Source organism: Anarhichas minor, unplaced genomic scaffold (genome assembly GCF_050575085.1).
Source record: "Anarhichas minor isolate MPS153535 unplaced genomic scaffold, ASM5057508v1 ptg000074l, whole genome shotgun sequence".
NCBI lineage: Eukaryota > Metazoa > Chordata > Actinopteri > Perciformes > Anarhichadidae > Anarhichas > Anarhichas minor.
The window spans coordinates 9,498,488-9,521,262 of record NW_027466520.1 but is presented as its reverse complement, the minus strand read 5'-3'; the positions used below and the strand labels follow the sequence as shown (position 1 = coordinate 9,521,262).

The following is a 22,775-nucleotide window of genomic DNA, read 5'->3' as shown; positions in this document are numbered from 1 at the left end:
ACATGCTTGCAATCTAAAGGTGCAGAAGAAAGAACTGGAGGTGAGAAATGCAGCAGAGAGGACGGAGGAGGAGGAAAGGGAGTGAAGGAGGTTCTAAGACAAAGCCGGAGGACAATTCCGTCTCTTGTTTTTTAGGCTTTGATCAGTTAAAGGTTGTTGCAGTGAATAGAATATCTATTATTATTATTGCAGCCTTAACAGTCCGCTTAAGGATAGCAATTATGTTGTTTGGGTGTCTGAGGAATCAGGAATTAATTCAGCTATCATATTTCAGATGAATGCTTATATCCCGGTTTGTATGTCCATCACAAGCAAGACCCAAAAAATGTAAATTAACATGATTAAAATGATCTGTTTTGCAACTGGTTCATGTGTTTCCGAAAAAAAGTGTTGAATGTCAATGGCTCAGTTCATTCATTTTGGAATGTATGGACAAATCAGTTGGCCGAGATCTCCCACTATATCAAGATAATTTACCAAGACAAATACAAAAATCATGTTTAGTCATTGTGTTCGCTGCCAGTCAAAGTTAATAAGAGCAGCTTGTTCATCCACATCCATGCTTGTTTCCAAATTCAGGCCGCCTCTGATGAAAAATAATTCAATGATGAGGATGCCGAAAGAAAGCTGCTGTTTTTTTAATGAATAGATGAAAACAGTAAGCAAGAAAAGAAAAGAGCAGTGAAGAGAGACGGATGTAATTCAATAATGAATGAATCACTGGCTGAAGCTTTGATCAGTGGGATCGGAGGCGTATTGATCACTCCGGGGTTGCGTTTGCGTGTGGACGGTCGGATACGGATGTGCTTAGAAAAAATTACGCCCACACCCGTGTTCGCTACTGGATTGGTTCTTGGCAACCATGACGTCTCCGTCCCTGATTCGTCACACTCACTATCACATGTAAAACGGAGTAGTGTGGCCATGTCCACACTACTCCGTTTTTACTCCGTATTTGCTACGTTTACACTGAGCAGCCACACTACGCCGGAGTTTTGGAGCACCCTAAACGGAGGGATCTGAAAACTCCGGCGAGGTTGGAGGTGTTTGAGAACTCCGGGGTTGCGTTTGCGTGTGGACGGTCGGATACGGATGTGCTTAGAAAAAATTACGCCCACACCCGTGTTCGCTACTGGATTGGTTCTTGGCAACCATGACGTTGTTTTTAGATTCTAATGAGAAGACATGCTGCTTTAACGTTTTACTTCTTCCGTTTGGTAGCCTTGAGAGACCTTAGTCTGTAAGTATGTATTTATGGAGCATGAAAATATGTACGTAGATATATTCTATTCGCGTGTTTAGTATAACATTTGTGTTGTATTAAATGCTAATCGCGGTTAGCATTTCTCCATTGGCGGTAATGTTAAAATTAGCTTAGAAGCTAGCTAGGCGGACATGTTACATGCTGGCTATATCATGGATTGTTGTTTTGTATTCGTGTAATGTGTATAGGGACAGTTCGTAAAGCCATATTTCATATTGTGCTTCCACAGTTTTACAAATAAAGATTCACACTGAAGTCTTGAAACTCTTCTATGGATTCCATGGTCTTTATTTCACGGATCTACTGTTAGCGATCTGCTAAGCTTTCCTGCACGAAGGAAGAGCAGAATAGAGTGAGAGACGTGTGTTGACCACATGTATGGACCCATATTCTAGTAAACGTTTACGTGTAAGTGTTGATTTTAAAGTAAATTTGATGTGAGAGAGATAGACCCGCACCGCTGTAATGCTAATCGCGGTTAGCATTTCTCCATTGGCGGTAATGTTAAAATTAGCTTAGAAGCTAGCTAGGCGGACATGACGTTCAGAGCTACTAGTGAGAACAGACATCAACAACACGGAGGAAACGAGTGAGAGACCACATTGATGGACCCATAATCTAGTAAGTGTTGATGTTAAAGTAAATTCGATCAACTCGAGAATGATGCTGAAACTCCAGTGTGGACGGAGATCGTTTCTATTTGACAAATCTGCATCCAAGGAGAAACGGAGTAGTGTGGACAGGGTATCAGCCAGACAGGCAGTGTGAAAGGAAAAGTTTTAGGTGGCGACAGGAGAGGCAGGGACGAGATACAGTATTGGGTGGGAGATGAGAGGCAGCAAACCAAAGCTCTCATCTTAAAAAAAAATCACTATTCAGTGATCTTAAAAAGACTTGAGAAGCCAAGATGGATGGTCTGAGATATTGACTCGGGTTGGTTGATGGAGGAAAAAAACGGATGGTTGGTAAGAGTCTGATGTTCTCATCCTCGCCAAAGAAGCAGGCCATCATCAAACAGTCTGACATAGAAGTCACACTGATACTGATGTAGAAAGATAAACGTAGTTTGGTTCCACATCAAGATAAAGAAATGTAATGCAAGTAAAGAAAATATAACTAGGGTGACGTCAGGTCATTTGGGACAGCTTTTTGGTAGATTAACAAGAAAACCGCCTAAAATATTTTGAAGACCACCTTAAGTTCTACATTTACCACTTGTTATGAACCTCTGCAATATTTCTATAAAGAAAATGTGCTGCCAAGTCAAATATTTCAGAAACTTTGGACATTCAAACACATCAAGAACCCTCACTTTCAAACTACCTATCATTTTAACACCTTCCAGGATATGCACCTGTCTCTGTGCGTGTAAACATGAGAGAGAGGGAGGGAGAGAGATAGAGTGAGAGACAGACAAGCATACATGCACACACACTTGCATTGGGTGTGGATTTAAGTGTGACATGCACAGAGGTCAGTTTCATTTTTAGTCTCATCTTTCGTTGTCGCGATCAGTGTTCTGACTGTCGTCGCTGTTCGAAGTTATCTCTCTCTCAAAGTGGTGTGTCCAGGACTAAAATGTCTGAAATGATCCTGCGAGATTCCTGAGAACCATTCATGATTCACTCTGTGATCCAAAACGTAAACGCAGTCACAAACCACTAACAGTCCGAACACAAGATTAAACATGTCATCAGTCCAAGAAATATTAAAATGCCGAACACTGATATCGCAACACAAAATGTAGCTTTTGGAAATATCCGTAATCAGGGGCAGGTTTAGGAACTACGTAGTGTACATTTCTATTTTGCATAAAAAGCAACAAATATCACAGTCATCGTCACGTTTTCCTTTATTCACATCAAACTGAGCCGTCCTGGCCGTTTTAAAAGGGACCTGAAAGAATCAGCAGAAATAGATCACACTAAATGTGTCATGCACATTGTAAAAGATAAGCATTACTCACAGGAGCCCTTATAATGAGCCCGGCTAATGACCAACATCGACCCACACGCCTCAGATAGGTCGGATAGGACAGGTAGCGAGCGCGTAAGTGCCTGTCCAAGTGTGTGTATTTTACAGGCCTATCGACCTGCCTGTGTGGTAATCTCATGAATGGCCTGGATTTACTATGTGGAAATATCAATACTAAAACACTGCTTTTAACATAAGGGATGGTACATTCTACATCACGTTTATGAAATGTGGTACATTTCAGATTTCTTTTATGTCTGGACTTTAATTATGTCCCAATTTCATAATAATGCACCTACAGCATTGAGGAAGTACTGTATACACTTTGTCATACTTCACATGTTTTGTAGTTAGTATACAAGCTAGTAGTCAATGTACAATTATTACAGGAAAATAATAGCACGTCATTGAAACTGTAACTTTGGAAAGTCACTGTCAGTCTAAATTGCCAAGGGGAAAGCATTTAGCTCATTTATTTTCTTTGTGCAGTGTATTTCTAGACAACGGTGGACATTAACAGCACACTCAAGCTAAACCACGCAGATTCAGTGTACTTACATCTTTGTGTTTAGTTTATGTTGTTCTTTTTCTAGTATGGACACACTACAGTCTTAAAATTAGTAACATGATGCAATTTGTCTATTCATATAATTATGAATGTCATTAAAGTTGATTTTGGGAGTTGCTACGTTTATCTTTTTAAGGGACTTTTAAACCTTTTTTTAAAAGGATGTTATTTTTATTTGTTACGATACATGGATTTATCTTAAGACTGTTCACTACATTTTAAGTGTTTTAAGAGGAGCTTATAATTTACTGACATCCATTTATAGGATACTCCTGCTCGATGCATTTCAGGAGCTATTTGTGTTTACAATTTACCGCAGTAAACTTTAAGTCCGCCTGCCTTTGTCTGCTTCATCTAGTTAAACACGCACATGAAGAAAGTGATAACTATAGCAACAGCGCAGTGTTGCTTCTCACACAAAACACAGCTGGGCCTGTGGCTGTTTTGTATTCTGACCTTTTGAGGCTTTTATTAATAAAAAAGAAAGATATTTGCAGCTCTTCTGTGATGGATGTCTTCCAGTATGACTCTTGAAAACCACTGGAAAACACAGGATTTAGAAGGCCGAACACCTAAAATGTTACCACTTTACTCTATGTCTAGACAGCTGCAACATTTTCTACTACCGGCTACTTTAGCTGCACTGCAAAGGCCTGGAGCTTTCTTACCTGTAGAAATAAGAAAGAAATACACCACCAGCAACAGGGACATTCAACCTAATCATAGATGTGTGTGTGTGTGTGATGTTTGCATGGTAAGATGGAGGTTTAATTACAGTTGTATGTTCTCAAGCATGGCATCCTGCACAAGACACCACAGAATCCTTTTGCTTTCTAGCCGATATCTCACCTGCTGTAAGAGAGAGGAGAGCAACTGAAGCCTCTGCTGTTGCTCCAAATCATTCTGTCCCTCCTGACACACACACACGCACACAAAGAAACACACGGACCAGCCAAAAAAAGAGGGAAGCACAGAGAAAGAGGGAAAACACAGGATGAGGGACGCAGTGATTGTCATATAAATAAAGAGAGGAAGATGGGAGGACGAAGAGTTTTTTCGAGGGTGAGAAAGAAAGAAAAATAAATGTATCAAAAGACAGAGAGACAGCACCAAAAGCAGAAGATGAGTGGTGGATACTAATCTACTGTAATTGCTGCTATTCTCCTTACCTGGTTGTCTGAGAGCACCCCCTCCTGGGAAGAAGGTGTAACAGCAGGGGAACTTGCGCTGGATCCACTCAGTCTTGCTCCCCCTTTCTGTCCCGTCTCTTTCGTCACATCTCTTTTATGTTGTCTCTTACTTTGCCTGTGCGGCTCTCTCTTATCTCCTCTCTTTTGCTCCTGGTCATCTGCACTCTCTTCCAAACACTCCACTCCCATCTCTAACCTCCTCTCCCTAACTCTTCCTTCCTCTCTCACTGAAGGACTCTTTATTAGTCTCTCACTTCTTTTCACCTCTTGTCCGTTCACTTGTTCCACTGTTTCACTTGCTTTCTCTATTTCCTTACCGCTGGTCCTGTCTCTTAATCTGTCGCTTCCCTTCTGCCTTTCTCTTTCAGTGTCTTTTGGCCTTGTCTTCTCTCTCTGTCCGTCGCTCTCTTTATCCGTCTGTTTGTCCGCGGGCCGCTTTGTGCACTCCTCCTCAGATGAGCTGCTGTCTTTGCTTTTGGCGCGGCTGACGAGCTGGCTGAGTCTGGATCGTAGCTCCTCTTCCAGAGGGTCTCCTGGCCCTGAGCTGCTGGGCGAGTGCTGGGACCCCGGAGCCAGAGAGTGGGGCTTTGGAGGGCTGGGGGCCAGTGAATTTGGGGCCACTGTGTCCAAGTCCTCTGGCTCGGGTGTCATGGCGTCTAATTCGAAGGCGTCTGTTGCAGCTGTGGCCACTGGCATAGTGTCAGGTACGGACTCTTCCTGACTTAAACCCCTCTTGAGAAGGGCATTGAGTAGAAAACCACTGTTCTCCTTTTATGGGGAGACAAAGGGACATAAATACAAACTCTGTAAGCATATATCAAATCCTCATCACTTAAAAAAAGCAACTATCGAACTGCTGAACAGATTAAAGAGCCTGAACTGCAGCACATAACACATCTGCCTCGGGGAAACAATGTTTTACACTACATTTCTCCCTTGTGGGAATTTCAAGTCAGCTCCTAACACTACTGCAGGGGAGAAGTCTTACCTGCGCTAATGGGTAGATGGACTGTGTGTAGCTCTGGCCTCCGGGTTTGCTCTGCTCTGTAGACGACTCTCTCTTGCTTTTCCTGCGTCGCCGTGATCTTCTGACCGGATCACTCTGCCTCTCCTCAGCCTCGCTGCTGTCTCCCATCACCTGGGAACAGACAAGTACTTTTACTCAAGTGCAGCTATGAGGTACTCATACTTGAGTATTTTCATGCTACTTTATACTTCTAATTGACAACATTTCAGTGGGAAATACTGTACTGTAAAAGAGCAAAGATCAGAAAAAAGTTATTTTATAATACTTTAAACAGATTTGTGGAGCAGAATCATTGGACTAAACAAACTGTATATAAAAGGGAATAAAACATGATTTAGTCATTAAGAATATAATGTCATTATCTTATAACATTTCGGTCAAAGAAGCCAAGGAAAAAAGGATAACTTAGTACATTTTGCTTCTGTAGTTTTTAGAACGATTTTGAACACGATGTTACTTGTAATTGCGTATTTTTACATTGTAGCATTGGTACTTTTACTTAATGTTCAACCTGCTACATAATGAGACACAGACTGAGTCACATGTTCAGAGCTAATTCATTGCGTCTAATTATATAACACACATTATTTACATAAGACAATCCAAAGTTTCTCACCTTGGGGTTAAAGTTGACATCCAGTGCCTCTGAGTGGAGTGGGTAGGGAGAGAAGTTCTGGTGAAGGTGTTGGTGGTAGAGCGGCTGGTGATGAGGGTGCAGGTGTGTGTCCGGCGGCCCTTTCCTCCTCAGCAGGTTGTGAGGCGGTTTGCGAGGACATGCCGACAGCACGGATGAGGCCTCAGAGTCTGAGTTGAGAGTCTCTGTGTTGGTGTACTGGCCAGAGGACGGCGAGGTGATGGGAAGGTGCTGGGTGTACGTCCACTCCGGGTCGTGCTGCGAGTCCGTGTAGTAAGTCTCATCGGACAGCTTGCGCCGGAACTGTCGCAGCGCTGCACCCCAGCCGCCTTCGTCGTTCTCCTCGGAGTCGGATCCCATCTCGTCGTAAGCCGACACGACGCCGGACTCCTTTTCCAACACGCTGAACACCAGGCTCTTCCTCTTGGTTAGCAGGCTGGGCCGAGACAGCTGAGAGCTGTGCAGAGCGATCCAGTTACCGTCTGGGCTCTGGAGCATTGAGGATGCACCTGGAGAACATGGACAGACAGCAGGAAGTTTAGAGAAACTAACTCTTGTTTCCACCGGTACATTTTGGATAGGCTCTGTGACCTCAACCTCTATTAGTCACAGTGGCAACAGCAGAAGCAGTGTATTTAGTCAGGTTTTGCCAAAATAGCCTGTACACTGACATTTATTTTTCCCTTCTAAGCCATCAGGGTGAGTGTTTGGCTGCAGCATAACTAGCTTAATCAGGTCAGTATGACTTTTAGAAATTGTAGTGAAACAGTAAATACAACCCAATCATGATTTATATTTCCATTATCACAAAAAAAAATCAATAAAGGAGTCAACAAGTAAACATTCCCATTCTGATACAACTTTATCATCACACCCCTTACGGTGCCAGATGATTATTTATATGGGCATGGGTTAAAATACTTTACAGTTAAATTCCATAAAAGTATTATGGATGATAAGTGAGCAAGTTGTATACATTTAAAAAGGACATGGTGGTGCTGTCTTCCAATATTTCCCCCTATTATGCACTGCATCATCAAGATATTAGCAGAAACTGCTTGAATCAATGCATTGTGAAGATCAAATAGGACACACAATTTCATCTGCATCTGGAAAAAGGAGGACTCAAAGGAAAACTGACTCGCTAACTGACATTAAACAGAGTCTGTGAGTGTGATGTTTACTGGAGTTGTCCAGGCGGTCGACACTCTTCCAGGTAGGTAGGGACGTGGCCTTGCCCTCCCTCTTCAGAGATGCGTACTCCTGCAAGCCACCGCCTGCCCCGGCCCCCTCCTCCTCCTCTGGACCCTTCTCCGGGGAGTCGTCACTGGTGAGGGAGAACGCTGACCGTGACCGCTGCAAGCACACGCATAAAACAAAATGCTGTCATGAATGAAATATATAGCGTTTCGACTCACAGACTCCCACCTCTGCTGAATCCACAGTAATGGCAAATCATTATCTTTCTCAAAGAAACTTCAATGAGGAAGATGTTTGACAGCTCTGGAAATTTTGGGCCATTGTTTACTTGAGTCTCAGCAGGTGCTTCAGACGTTTTATTACTGCTTTGACAGAGGCAACAGCACAGTGTCCACAAACTGTCACATACTCTGTATGATATCCATATATAGTAATTACATAATAGATAGGAGAGCACTTGGCCAATCTGGCTAGTCTACTTCCTGTCAATTGTGTTCAACTGTGGCTGTGAGTCAGCAATCTGATCAGCAGATGGAGCTAGAAAACAACAAAATCACAAGGCAGACAGCAGAGGCTCTGCAAGTCTCTCTTTATGTATGTATGCATGTGTCTGTGCATGATCATAAAATGTCTTTATAATGAGAGAAAAAAATAATAAAAAGATATTTCGCCAGTCCTCTCATTGGCAAGGGACTAATTTAAGTTTAGGGTTACTTTGTATGTCACTATGATGTAGATCAAGAGGCTGCTCCACTGAGAATGAAAGGAGCAATATAGAGGGGGTTTAAACCTGATTCAGGTGCACAAACACACTCAAATCTTATTGCTGAACATTCAGTCTTGATCTTGATTTATCATCACGTGAAAGGACTGATGCAGGTACAGGTATGTTGAAGTATAGACTGAGCTGTCTAATCGGGGACAGAAGAATCAGAGAAGAAACTATCAGTTCTTACAGTGGGTGGGGTGCACCATTAGGATTACCCAAAGGATCCATGTTAAGGCAGCACAGATTTTAGTGTGCATTTGCGTGCATAGAGTATTACTGAGTGTGTTTGCAGAGAGCTGATAAACAGAGCCCGTCCCATGGCGGGCAGAGCAGCTGAGGGGGATCCCCTCGTATTTCGCGGGACTTTGATCTTCGCTGAGTGAAACAGTGGGAAACAGAACGGCAATGTCAGGGGAGCGCAGCTTTGATGCTTTGCTCTCACACGGGACGATGACAAATCTCCACGAGTCCCTGCCTACTAGTAGCACAAACCACTTCCAGGTGTGCATACATTGCAGATTTGTGTTACTACGTGTGCTATTTCTCTGTGTGTGTGTGTTCCTGTAACCTGGGTGTTCTTTTCCCAAACCTGGAACATTTAGTGAAACAGGTAAACTGTCTTTGGATTGTCTTTTGTCTCACTCTATGGTATCAATCAGGATTGACTCATATTTGGTTCAAATCGCATTGCAATGTTTCTAATGCTTTGCTTTTGCCCACTTAAAATGCAGGACAATGCACTGTTAACTCTTCAAACTATGGAAAAAGAGCTATTAGCCATGCAGATAGGGGTCTATTTTGTTACTTGTTGGTCTCTATCAATCTCGAGGAAAATGGTGAAATACTCTCTTTGATGAAATTCAAAGAGCAAAAAACTGTGCAAGCAATCCTCTAAATTAGTTGCTTTAATGTTTACATGTGTTTAGTTGGAATATGAATCCATTAATTTACACATCATGGCGTTTTTTAGAGAGTACATTAATGCTGCAAAATATTATGGATTCATTTAAGAATGAAACATGCAACATTTCATGCGAGTCAAGCCCCTCACCACTGGCTTTCAATGCAACAGCTACAAGATCCACACACGACATCGGGAAAAGAAAGAGATCACAATACAAAGCTTAATTTGCCCACATCGTCACCACATGTGACCGGTGCTACTAAAAAGTTACAGTGATTTTCTGCCAAACACAACATTCCTGTGTCTTTTAAAGCTGGCAAACACTCAGAGACGGCGGCCGGTCCACCCTAGTGGAACACATACCAGAACACAGACAGAGGAAGATTATACCGTATGTTGCTGTGAGATGAAGTGAGAACACCAAACCACCGCTCTTTAAACACATGGTGCACGATAGAAGAACAAATGCTTCTGGCCAACAGTGTCTACACCCACCGACACGACGGGGCACTTTTGTTTTGACTTCAACGGATATGGATGGTATTTGTTTTTTGTTCTTTTTAGAGTTTGAGTGGAGGCAGAGACTGACCCAGAGAGAGTAGGAGGTTTTGAGGGGGTCCTGTGGTCCTATGGAAGAAGCTTGAGGCTGAGACGGAGAGGGGAGTTCACTGGGCTGGATCAAAGACTGAGGCCAGACAAAGTCATACTCTGTCTGCATCTCTGAACGCTTCCTCCTCTGGATGATCTGAGAAGGAAAGGAGGGAGAAGAAGAAAGTGAAATTTAAAGCAAAATTAGAATCAGTGAGAAAGCTGTGAGGTATGTAAGAATAAAGCAAACTTTGTTAAAATAAGAAATAATAACAATAATTGCAAATTGGAAAATAAAAAGGCAATTCCATAAGAGCATTTTACATCTACACTTAGGCATGAATAATCTGCTATAATGAAACTTTAAAAATATTTTTCATGTAATATTATGCACCGGCATCCTCAAAGCGAAGCTGAAATGTTTAATTTTTTTTATTTCACCTTTAAAGACTTGATGGGCAACCAATGTTAATTGGAGCTGGAAAGCAATCACACAACTGCAAACTTTACTTTGTGTAAGCAAATTACAATACTCGAATAAAATTAAAGCGGTTGTCATTTGAATCTTAATTCGAACTAGGATATCAAATTCAAAGACGTCCTTTTCTCAAATGGTTCTGCGACCTCAACGTCAGAAGAAGAAAGGAACTTTAATTATTTGTGTTCCTGTGCCCTCTCTCTAACAAAGTGTTATATTAATGCAAATCGTTTTATTAAACATTATATTGTCAGTCAAATTGGCAAAATGAAGACAGGGGTTGGACCTAGCTTGAAGTATTACATAGTCTAGTGTTTATTTACGTTTGAATAAGGTCAACTACACTTTCACATACAAGGGAAAAATAAACAAACAAGTAAAAACGTACTCAACCTACCTTTTGTACAATTGTTGTGGCAAGTTCCTCTATGAGCTCCTCTTTGTGGTCCTGCAGATACCGAGCCTCATTCTGCTTCTCCTGCGCGCACACACACACACACACACACACACACACACACACACACACATACATATTTGGTTCAAAGTGACTGAATAACCAGCGGAGGGTCTGTGAAGACAAAAACCATGACTGCATCCCGCTGATACTGAAAGGAGAGATGCAAGAGGCCATGACAGAGAAAGCGGGGATAGAAAAGAGGAGAAAATGGAAAAGAGAGGAGGGAGACGGAGAGAAAAAGAAAGGAAGAAGAAACAGAGCGGTGTCTCACCAAGCTGTCACTGAACTCCTCTGCCTTAGCGATGGCCTCCTCTACAGCCTCCTCAGCAACACGCAGGGCGACTGTGAGCGTCTCTGCCATACTGTGTCCTGATATCACACACACATGAGCCTCACATAAACATTTCACCAGCGTAACAACCTCTTCATCCCCTTAACACACATTCCTGCCGCTCCCTTTAATCTCTGATCAGACTGTTGGCGGTCGAGTTGCATTATGGGTAATGTAGGTGGCAGGTTTTGACAAGGAAGGAGAACATGTGGAATAGAAAAGATCTCTGGTTCTGCTGCATCAATTTTTGTACTTTATAACTTTTTTGGCCATTGTGATGGACAGTGTTATAGAAGTGCAATGCTAAATAGATGGAGAATTTTTGCTCTAAACTAATTGTATTCCTAGCTTCCCTTAGCCAAAAGAACAGTTGAAATCTAAGCGTATTTATTTCTGAAAGCAATGCAATAGAAAACAATGCAACGTAGTATAACATGTCCATTTGAACAGCACAGTTTAATGGAAATACAGATCCACCACACACACACACACACAGTGTTTGTTTGTGGGCTTCTCAAGATCTGCCATTAACTAAATTGTATATCTCATTGCATGAACAACTCATTATTACTGGCAAACAATTGAAATAAGCGTCATCATTAGATTGGCGCTAATGTGGTTGTTTGCCTTTTGTATTTGTGTATGAAGGGCTGTGTTTGCACAGTAAATGGCATGTGTCATGTGCATGTGTGTAGGAGGCTATCATTTTATCTGCGCATGTGTGTGCATTTGTTCGAGGCGGCATGTCTGTGGTTTTATGTGTATCTTGTGGATTTATGTGTGTGTGAATATTAACATTGTGTAGTTTAATGATCAAACAAGAACCATTGCTCTGTGTTTCAATTCACTCCCTCCCTTACACACATGCCCTTTACAGAATGGTCTCTATATGTTAAGGCATCAATTAATGAGCAATAAACATAACAGCTCAATCTTTTAAGAAAATGGGAAAGGGGAGAAATGCAGAAAAAAAAATCTATTTTGCTAACTCAGCAGGCGAGAAACGACTGTAAAGTGGAAACGATAATGTCGATTACACTGTAATTGTGGCTGAAAATTACCCGTCTGCACTCCCACAAAAACTCTGCTCGTTCATCAGGGCATCGCTCACCTTCACTCTGTTTGTAGAAGGCGGAGTCGCTGCCACAGATGCTGCCATCGTTGTCGTTGCTTCCCTCGTGAACGCTGCTTTCTAAAGGGGGGGAGAGAAAGACAAATTAAGTCCGAGGATGAAAGCCTTCGAACTGACGGCTGTCACAGAAATGCAAATATTCAGCTCATATCATACCATAATAATGGAACTGCATATTATTTTACCCTGTTGCCACAGTAAAAGTAGGTTACACAGTGCACAATGCCACTAAATGTATTCCCAACTCCATTGTGTCATTTTGTCAATTGTCAATTTTATCGGTTTGTTCTTGCTGCCTTTCCCTATTGTGCATTAAAAAAAAACACAAGAAGAAATAACATGACAGTTGAAAGAAAAATAGAATTCCCTCCGCCTTTCAAATTAACCACATGCTGGGACATATCATAGGCATATACTCATTCACACATAGCTCATTCAGGCCAAGTCTCTTCTGAGTTACTGCTATATTTGTATCTTTTTCAAACAAACTCCAAACTCTAGTTACAGCGAAGGGACATTCATGTCACCCAAAATGGAAAATTTGTTATTATAATTCTGAGACAGGTCTACTTAAAGAGCTGTGAAATCCCAGAGAAGGTGTAGTGGTTGCAACATCTCCGCCTTCAAAACCACGTAATCCCTTAGTGGCCCATTACCTCCTGTTAGACATCTCTCTTGTGGTTTGCATTTATTGTCTGCTTGCTCATGGTCCAGCTGTTAAAATGAAGAGTGAATGGACGTGCAGCTTATTAGGAATGCCTACTGTCAGACAGAGCAAGCAGGAGTTGCCAGTTTTGCCAGTTTTGCCAGTCCACCAAGGTAGAATATAAGACTGGAATGAGGGAAGTTAGTACATTTCCATTTCATCCCCTGACCACAGCCCATACCCACTCTCAAACATGGCTCCTCCAGACAAAAACACGAAGAGCACCCTGGCTCCGGTTCCACCTCTGGTCACTACTTCAGCTAATTTCCATCCACAAACCAGAGCCAAACCCAAACCTCACCCAAACCCAGGCCTCGTTCCAAAACGTCAGCCCCTGCTGCTGACAAAACACAACCACAACCAAACTCCTTGACTCCTGTCCTTGGCCGGTCGCCTCAACTCCAACATTAACCTAGTCAACGGGGTCCTATTGCTACTCCTGTTGGACAGGCTGCAGCCTCTGGCTGAATGCACCGAGGCAGTCGAATGCTCGGGGTGGTTTGGTGCGAGTCGGCCTTCAAGCAGCCAGAGCCACTCACCGATCTCTGCCATAGCTAACTGTAACACCGGCAGGAATACACTGCGATCACTCTTCTACACCACAGTGTTGCCATTGGATGCATTCTTGGTGCCTCCCACAAGCCTATACCTACTAAAATACATGTGTTTTGCATAAAATAGCAATAAACTCAATAGAATTATTTCAGATGGGGTTTAATGGGCCCAAGACATGCAAGTATAACGTCAGGCAAAAAAACAAAACAAACATCAAATAAGCTGGCATTTTCTTTTCTTTTTCCCCTTCACAGCAGCAGTAACTCAGCCAGCTGTCAAATGTGTTATACTATTTCAGCTTTACTGTAAGATGAACTGCTGTATGTCAAAGCATTGCGAAGTCTTAGTGCAGCGCCTGTAAGTCAGCAATCACAAACTCTCACATTACTTCACAGTGACATGCTGTAACTCAACCAGCGAAGACATTTATTTATATATATTTGTCCAAACATCTAACTACAGGCAACATCTGCCTAAACCGTAGCTTCATACCACCCTTTGTATCTCCACTCACAGGCCCAGTCCTCCCAGTCGCAGCACGGTGTAACAAGCCCCCAAACCATTACACGCTCCACCCGTCCTTCACTCCCGGAGTTGTGTCACTCTGACTGAAGCGGCGTTCGACAGAGCTGTACTGTTCTCGCTTGGTTAGAGCTGAATTATAGTTCCTGGGAGTGTGGAAGGTGACAATAGGTGGGCAAATTACCTGCAGCAGCTCAGGACAATGTAGACACAAAAGGACTGCTGTCAGAGAAAGTGAGCCGCCTTACAAGAATCACATACAGACAGGTGGGCAGCGCACGTGCACAAATGCGCGCGCACACACACACACACACACACACACACACACACACACACACACACACACACACACACACACACACACACACACACACACACACACACACACACACACACACACACACACACACACACACACACACACACACACACACACACACACACACACACACACACACACACACACACACACACCGAGTTAAGCTGATACACAAATGTACAGACTAAAAAAGCTCCTGGGTCACTTGATCAGTGATATAAGTATTAAAATACTTAAAGCTGCTATTACCAATGTTTTTTTATTTTAACAAAAGGATAAAATGACAATGTGTAATTTGAAAAGGCTCGATCGAGCCAGAGGCAATATTTTAGGCATCACTCCGGATTTAACAGGATTTTTAAGATAACAGTGATCACTAAGAGGAGGCACCACATCATTGTTTTGTTTGTCATTCTTTCCACTCACGCCTGCTGTTCATCCATGAGTCATATATGACAAGGTAGCAGTGATACAATGACTAGTGTGACACAACAGAGGGATGCCTTTGTCGTTAATTGACCCTGAATGGCACTGCTGCCTCGTCGTTACAGAGATGATGGAAAGTCAGTGTGTGTGTGTCTCACTCCAATACAATCCTCCTCCCGTCCAACTTGTGTATTTTCTCTCCATGACCACCGTCTCACCTTTGTCCCTCACCACTTGCCATTCCGCCACTCAGGGTTGAGGAGGAGGAAATGGCTCAATATCGCCATGGTAACCGCACAGACGGCAGCGGTGGTCTCCATCTTCAAGGGTGTCTGAGTGAGTGTGCATGTGGGAATTCTTTTCTTTATTATTACAACCAAATTATTTTGTTTCTTTACTGCTTTTTGTGGAACATAGTTTGACACAATTCAGACACTCAAATAAAACGGACAGTGAGCTATAGGGGGTTATTCAAGTTACACCCATTGATTTAAATCTCACTAAAGAGAGGCTCTATGGCTCTAAAACACATAAACCCAGTAAAGACCAAACCAAACTTGTTTTTGTCTCCAACAATCCTGCTGTCCTTAAACATCAATCCTTCAGTGTTGCGTGTAATACCACTTAGCTTTATCACTACTACAAAATACAGCCACATAAACATTTTATTTTGAAATGTTTTTATTAAGTCTTTTTAAGCCAATTGGGGCAATTTAGTGTGTCCGATTCAACTGAGCTTCACGCCTCTAAAGTGTGGGAGGAAGTTGAAGCACTGGGAGGAAACTAACACTGATACACGGAGGAACACGAAGCCTCAAGCGACTGAGGCGTAGGAGCCTTAGGTGGATGTGGACTCCTTCTCCCTACTCTCCTTGTTCTTCTTCCTCAAACCGAGGAAGTGGCGGACTCTTGACCAAACTGAGTGCCTCATTTTTCTCTCTAGAAGCTTCTCCTCAGAGACTTGGGTTAGATCTTGATCCTCATTCACCTTATTTTAGCGTGAGACTCCTTTTCTGCCTCAAGTTGCTGCTGATGGAAGTCTTTTTGTTGCTGCAACTGCTGACTCAGCTCCAGTCTCAAGCTCCTTTTTTTCCCCCCTGAAGCTTGGTGATGTTTCCCCAGAGACTTGTTCTCTTTGGTCTCTGTCTCCAGCCTGGTAGAGAGCTCACCAACTTTCTCCTCCTGGCAGGCAATATGCTGCTCTGCACCCTGGAGGGGAGCCTTCAACACCTCCACCTGGGTGCCTAGAGCTTTTCTTTCTGTCTCACTGTCCACCAGCTGCTTGGCCCACTTCTTGGAGCTACAGGCGGATAGATTCAGCTTGAAGGTCATGGATTAGTTACAATTTGACTCGGATCAACTTTTGTTTTATGAGTGTTAGAAGTTTTCTTACTCTAAAAGTGATGCGTCACCTTTTGAAAGGTCTGAAATGAAATGATTCTGCGAATATTCTCGAAAATCATGAATCACTCAATCTGTGTGTAACTTGTTCTTGACATCTTGTAGCCATGCAAACAATGACAGTCCTCTCTTCAAAGCAAAGGAGGAAGTAGTATGGACCCGTTAACACCTCGTAGCAGGAAGTTTGGATATACAAAGTGTCTGACTTTGACACCAGAGACTGCTATTTGCATCCCGTCTTATACTTTGTTTTAGTGCTTATTAGCAAATGTTAGTATGTTAACATGCTGAACATGATAGACTAAACAATATATGAGCTAAACTATTTCAAGACATATTTTGTACTTGATTGACCACCAGTGAGGAAACCAAAAATGAAATCTTAAGTATTGTATCACAGGTTAAGTGAAAAAAACTAAATATACTCAACATCTCGCAGTTGCAACATTGCACCACTCTGTTCCTCTCAGAGCTCTAACGATCCCACCATTCAAAAGCTCCGCTCTTCAGTCTAGGTGTGAAATTAGACCAATCATGGGACCACTCGATGCAAAAGAAATCAGAAAATCCTTTTGCAAATTGCACATTCAACGTCGGGATTAAGTTGAGTGAAATAGAGTGTCATAAAGAGAGAATATGTGGAGAAGCAGAGGGAACTAACAAAAGACTGTATAAATAAATGAGCCAGTAAAGTTCCACTTAGAGCTAACGTTCCTGAAGTGCCAGCAGCAGCAGCAGGAGGAGGAAGGAGAGGCCAGACGGTTTCCTTTCAATTACAATGCAGCATCTGGCAGCACACACAGTCTCATAAACAACGTCCTCAGAACAATGGCTGAACTGACAGGATGTCTGTTTACATCACGGCAGGCTGGGAGATAGTGGAAAGTAAACAAACGATTAATTTGCCTCTTTTATTTGGGAGATAAGAATTTTACTCGCCTTGCGATGATGCCAATGCCATTTAAATCTGCCATAAAATGTGTGCGTGTTTTAGGATTAAACTGCCCTCTTTTGAAAAGAAGATTTTTTGAATCCATAATACAGACCTTTCAGGTTGTGCTTGCAGCATTTACAAGTGTGTGTGTGTGCAGAAATGAATTGGTCCCACGGCCAACATGGCCTTCAAAGTTCAAATCATGGAGGTGGAATGTGAAATGAAGGAGCAAAAATGGCTTTAGTAATCAGCAATACCTTTTAGTATTTCATTTTAACATTTTCATCTTGTAACTACTGTCACCTGCGGGCCACTACGCCTGACTTGGGTTAATCGTTTGAGTGCTTGAAACAAGGCAAGAACAATACTGCAGAAAACCACCCAGAACGCAGCCTGGAGCAACGGAAAATGAAAAACTGAATATCAATCCCACACAAACCACTGCATGAAACATAAACATAAAACAACAACGTAGCAAAGAGCTCAATTACTGAAAGATCAATGTCGGACTGGGTGAAATGGCTCCGTTTTCTTCTGTTTCCAGCAGATATGAAGAAGTGTGGGATTTAAGCTATATTAGGATTAAAAACACTACAAATATTAGTGTAAAACAATGGCTGTTTCTCATATCTAAAGCAGGCATTATATGACCTCACATATGCCCAAATGCCCCCAAAAAATACAAAGTACCCCGAAGGAAGATGAATTTGATTCAGATGTTATTGTGAACACAAACTATACAGACAAAGTCAGGTTTAGCTGCTAAAGGTCAGAGTTTTCAGTACATCTCCTTCATTTGAAACACATTTGTCCATGGATGCAGGCAAGCTGACGAGTGTGCATAGTTGTGAGTACCACACACACAGAGTTGCAGTTGCATTCTTGACAACAATGTGGTCTGAGCCCTGTATGTTTTGACAGCAGTAGCTGTGGGCTCCTGTTTAACATTCTGCCTTCCAATCCCTATAGACAAAGCACTGTACTCTGAGTCACCAAGCTTTCTGCTCATGGAACACAGGCAACAGAAATGTTAAAAAAAAAGTGACATTACGCCCGTTAATGTGTGTGAAGTACTTGAGCCATATTACAGTACGGTTATCTTTTAAAGGCGCTGTAGGAAGCCTTGAATTCGTACAAATCTATTGAGGTGAATCAAGAGGTCCACGTGTTTGTTTACGTCATTCTGCTTCGCTATTTAGGCAGAGGAGAACAGTAGTAGAACCAAGGTCACTGACTCAAGACTAGCCACATCTAACCTACTGCGCTGCAGTTCAATGTTGAAAGTTGAGGCCGGTTTTGGCTCAGTAACCACTCATTTGTACAGAAATGGATCAGCAGCATAGCACACAACGCTCACTCTTGTGGAATTCAACCGGAATTCTCGAGCAAAATCCTCCCTTCCTATTCTACATTCTTTATTTAACCTCAGTGATGAAACAATACTAGCATAAAAACACAGGCACACCCGGAGCACATCGAGGAAGAGAGAGACAAACTGCACTGGTGAAAGAGTACGTTTTAGTTTTTTAATAATAAAAATCGAATTGTACAAAAAAAACAAAGACAAATTAGGTTGTCTTTCTGAAACGTGTCTTGCTAGGTTATTAAGTGCATAACTGCATTCTCTGATGCTTTCAGGTGGGGTTGAGTCTCGATCCCACATACACAAGGACATCATCTCTTCCTTTGTTATCCTACTGAAAAGACGGCGGTGGCCACAGAAAGCTTCAAAAGACTGCACTGCTTCTCCTCTCTCTCTCTCTCTCTCAATTTTCTCACAACAGAGAACAGCATGTTTGAAGGTGATAATATGTTTGAACATTTCTCGAGTTACCGTCATCTCACTAGATAGGTGGGAAGCCTCTCACAATCATTTGGACGTGACAGCAAACAAAAGGCAGGAGAAAAGTGGGACAACAGTAATCCTCCGTTTGAAATGAATGAGATTTAAGTTAAAAAATTCATGATTCCTACTTTTGACCACCTACTGCAGGGACAGCGGAGCACTTTTCTCCAACAGACTCATCCAGCTCCGCTGTCACAAGGACAGATACAGGAGAACATTCCTGACAACTGCTGTTAGACTTTATAATAAATCCCCTCTGGCCAAATCATCCACACAACTATAACACCACTACACTGTGGTTTCTTTGCTGTTGGTTAATCTTTGCACAACTGTTTAGTTAGTTAATTTAATACTATTTCATTGTATATACTGTGCATTTTTATACTTAATATTTTTATTTTTTACTCTGTTACTTTAATTGCTTAAGGATATTTTTTGCTGCCGTAACGAACACAGTATCCCTCGGATCAATTTAAGAGAGACGCACAGCCAAAGCAAAGGAGTATAATGCACGAGTCAAAGGAGTATAATGCACTGTAACATCTCATTTAAAAATTTCAGCTTGTTGACACGTAGCGTTTTGTGCACCAAAGGCTAAGAGTGTTTAGTGCCACAGTGTTCCATTGATGTATGATGAGTAAACACAACCTTTTCATTTCATGCTGTACTGGCGTCAAGGCATTTATTACTAATGTAATAGGTACTTGGATCAGTGCTTGGCATCTGCCGATCCACTTAATGAGGTACTTTAAATCAGTTAAAAGAACTTCAGCTGCTCAAGCAAACAAGTGTAATAGATGGATGATGCCATTCAAATGTTTTCTTCTCTGATGTGTTATTTGTTCCTCTTTACAGGACCGTATGTGGTCACTGACACTCTCACTTTCTCCTGAGTGTGTGTGTGTGTGGTTGTGTGTATATATAAATATATATATATATATATATGGGTGTATATATACAGTATATATGTATACACCCAGAGGACAGTATGGTATTTGTAACAGGTCACACAGGAGCATTACTCCCTTCCACCGGAGATGATGGACAGGAAATCATTCCCTCCTTGTTGTCTTCCTGTTGGTTTGAAGGTCAAACATTCTCTCCGGGGACATGATAGACGTAAAACAGTCCCATCTCTCTCACCGACTGTCATCTCAGCTGCCATTTCACACTCGTACATAACTGATTTCACAAGCATTGGTGATGATAAAAGAAATCAGCTTTACTAGCACACGAATAGAGGGAGCCTATCTATTTCACATCTGGTTGGCAAACGGTTTATGGGAATGTTTTACAGTCCTGCAGCTGCTTTTCTATATGCATTAAGAGAGAGGGCCTGTATTAAGACTCTGGCAGAGTGGCTACATAATAAAATCTCCTTTTTTTGGAGCAAAGTAAACCAAACGAGATGCTGCAACATCAGTGCGTTAATGAGCAACATCTTTATCTAATAGATTTTTCTTTCCAATCTAGCGCTGATTTACTTGCTGAAGTAAAATCTCATTATATTCTGCTCAATTGAAAGCACAGACGTCCTGATGGATCATGATAATCTCTTGCTGGTAAAAGCTTGTTCTAATACTTGACATGTCCAATTATTTTCTGCAAAAGAGGTTTTAAAAGACATTTTCTTTCAAATAAATCAAAACCCAATCATATTTTTGACAGGTCTAGCCATGACTTTGTTTTGACGTTTTCACAATCCCTTTTAATTCAATCTGATATATTACAGGGAGGGGGTGGTGGAAGGATGAAGAAAAACAAGATATTCCTATGTGAGAATACTCAAAACATAAAAATAATATTATACCATAACTCGGGGGAAGATCTTTGCCAGACAATAAATCTTAACATTTCTCCTATACAAGCCGACAATATCTGCTTTCACATTCAGATACACACAAGCAACATACACACACATCACAATATATCCATAATCATATGGCAAGTCAGCTAGCCAGTTAGTGGGAGCAGCGTTGCGAGTATTTGAGAATTGGAAGCGGTTTAATCTGTTGGGCTCATGTGAGCTGGGAGACCAGCAGCCGAGGCGCTTAATCCTTCCTCCTCCACCCCAGATGATGTAAGAGAGGAGAGGAGAGGAGAAAGTAGAGAGCTAGTAAGAGTGGAGGGGGATGGATGATTAGGGGGAGTAAATAAAACAAAATGCAGGTTTAAAAGAAGAATCATATACGGTATATATAATAGCAGCTATGATCACAGCAAAAATCCTAATTGTCCTGGGAAAGCTTCTATCTTTGAGTCCAATTCTGTCATGTTAGTAAAATGGAGTAAATTAACTGTAAAATGTAAAAAATGTCAATGTAAATGTAGCCATTACTGTATTTTGTGCCTTTAGTTTTGGCTTTCTTACACTGCAGATCATAACGCATACAGTTTAGCTACAAAACAACTAAAGTATTAAATCCACCTCAATGGTTATCTCCACTCTTATTTGTACCGTTTCCCTTGCTTTTATCACATCAATATTTTATTCTTTTCTGTCTTGTCCTTTCTTTTAATGCTGTTTTTGTGCTGCCTCGCTGAAAAGTTAATTCTTGGGACAATATAGATGTGAACTGAACAAACATTATGTTATTAGGCTAAATACTTGTAAGCTTCTTTCTGACCGACATATTTTTAGATTTCCAGTGAGCCAAATCTAGCTATTTTATCCCATAAAGACATGACAGCTTTCACAACGGCTAGACGAGCTGTCTGCAAAAAGGAAAATGTAATAGTGACGGATTTTGCCAGTTATACTGTAGCTGTAATCTCTGCTGTGTGGGTTGCAAAGTTGCAGATGTAATTATAGAATAATACATAACAATGATAAAATTGTTTTTTTGTCCATATCACGCAGGCCTACAAACTCACTTAATACATTACAGACAAAATAAACTCCAGTTGTGGTCATGGTGTATTCCTAAACATCCCCTCATCTCAACATCATCCAGTTCTGCCTCAAGTCCGACCTGATTTGTCCCCTCTGTGCTCCCTTCATCCATTTAATCCTATGTACCAGGCTTTGAAATAATGCCTTGTAGTCAGCAACAGATGCAGGCCGATCATGTTGCAGTTGGGTCAAAACAATGTTATCTGGAGCGCGGGAGGCTGGATAAAAGCTGCCCTGCTGCCGTCCTGCACAGGAACAATTCACTGAGGAGGCTAAAGTGGCCTGAGCCCCCGCAGGGCTGGCAGGATGAGTCCACAGGGCAGCTCACCCCGTAGTCTGTCACCATCATCATCGCTGACACACTCGCACACAAACACCGACACACAGAAAAATTCAAGACCACATGAGTGTTTTCTAAATTTAACTGCCGCATGGAAGACAGTGGTTTCCTCGAATAAATGTAACCACATTGCGATCAAATAAATTAAAAGGGTAAAGAGAGGTGAAAACAGCTCAAGCCCACTCTGAACATAACCCAGATGTGTGTGTATGTGAGTGTGTTTGACTGTGAGAAAATCTTTGTTCCTACATGCCAGTGAGAAAGTAATTAATTAATCAGTCAGAGTGTCAAAATGTGTGAAACATAGTGAGTGATCA

At 41.9% G+C, this 22,775-nt stretch overlaps 1 protein-coding gene across 3 annotated transcripts in view; it reads right to left on the bottom strand.

Annotated features, from left to right (window-relative positions):
- The window catches only part of myripb (myosin VIIA and Rab interacting protein b), an 87,655-nt gene that overhangs the window by 2,821 nt on the left and 62,059 nt on the right, over positions 1-22,775 (bottom strand). The window contains exons 4-13 of one of the 3 annotated variants that reach the window (XM_076080391.1): positions 12,496-12,576; positions 11,325-11,422; positions 10,994-11,074; positions 10,120-10,275; positions 7,842-8,013; positions 6,640-7,166; positions 5,985-6,134; positions 5,442-5,764; positions 4,976-5,399; positions 4,656-4,718 (exon numbers count right to left, since the gene is read on the bottom strand). In XM_076080391.1, coding sequence (XP_075936506.1) covers positions 4,656-4,718; positions 4,976-5,399; positions 5,442-5,764; positions 5,985-6,134; positions 6,640-7,166; positions 7,842-8,013; positions 10,120-10,275; positions 10,994-11,074; positions 11,325-11,422; positions 12,496-12,576 — 2,075 coding nt within the window. Of the gene's footprint in view, positions 1-4,655; positions 4,719-4,975; positions 5,765-5,984; positions 6,135-6,639; positions 7,167-7,841; positions 8,014-10,119; positions 10,276-10,993; positions 11,075-11,324; positions 11,423-12,495; positions 12,577-22,775 lie in introns of all 3 variants that reach the window. The other 2 variants (XM_076080393.1, XM_076080392.1) reach the window with 2 other exon arrangements.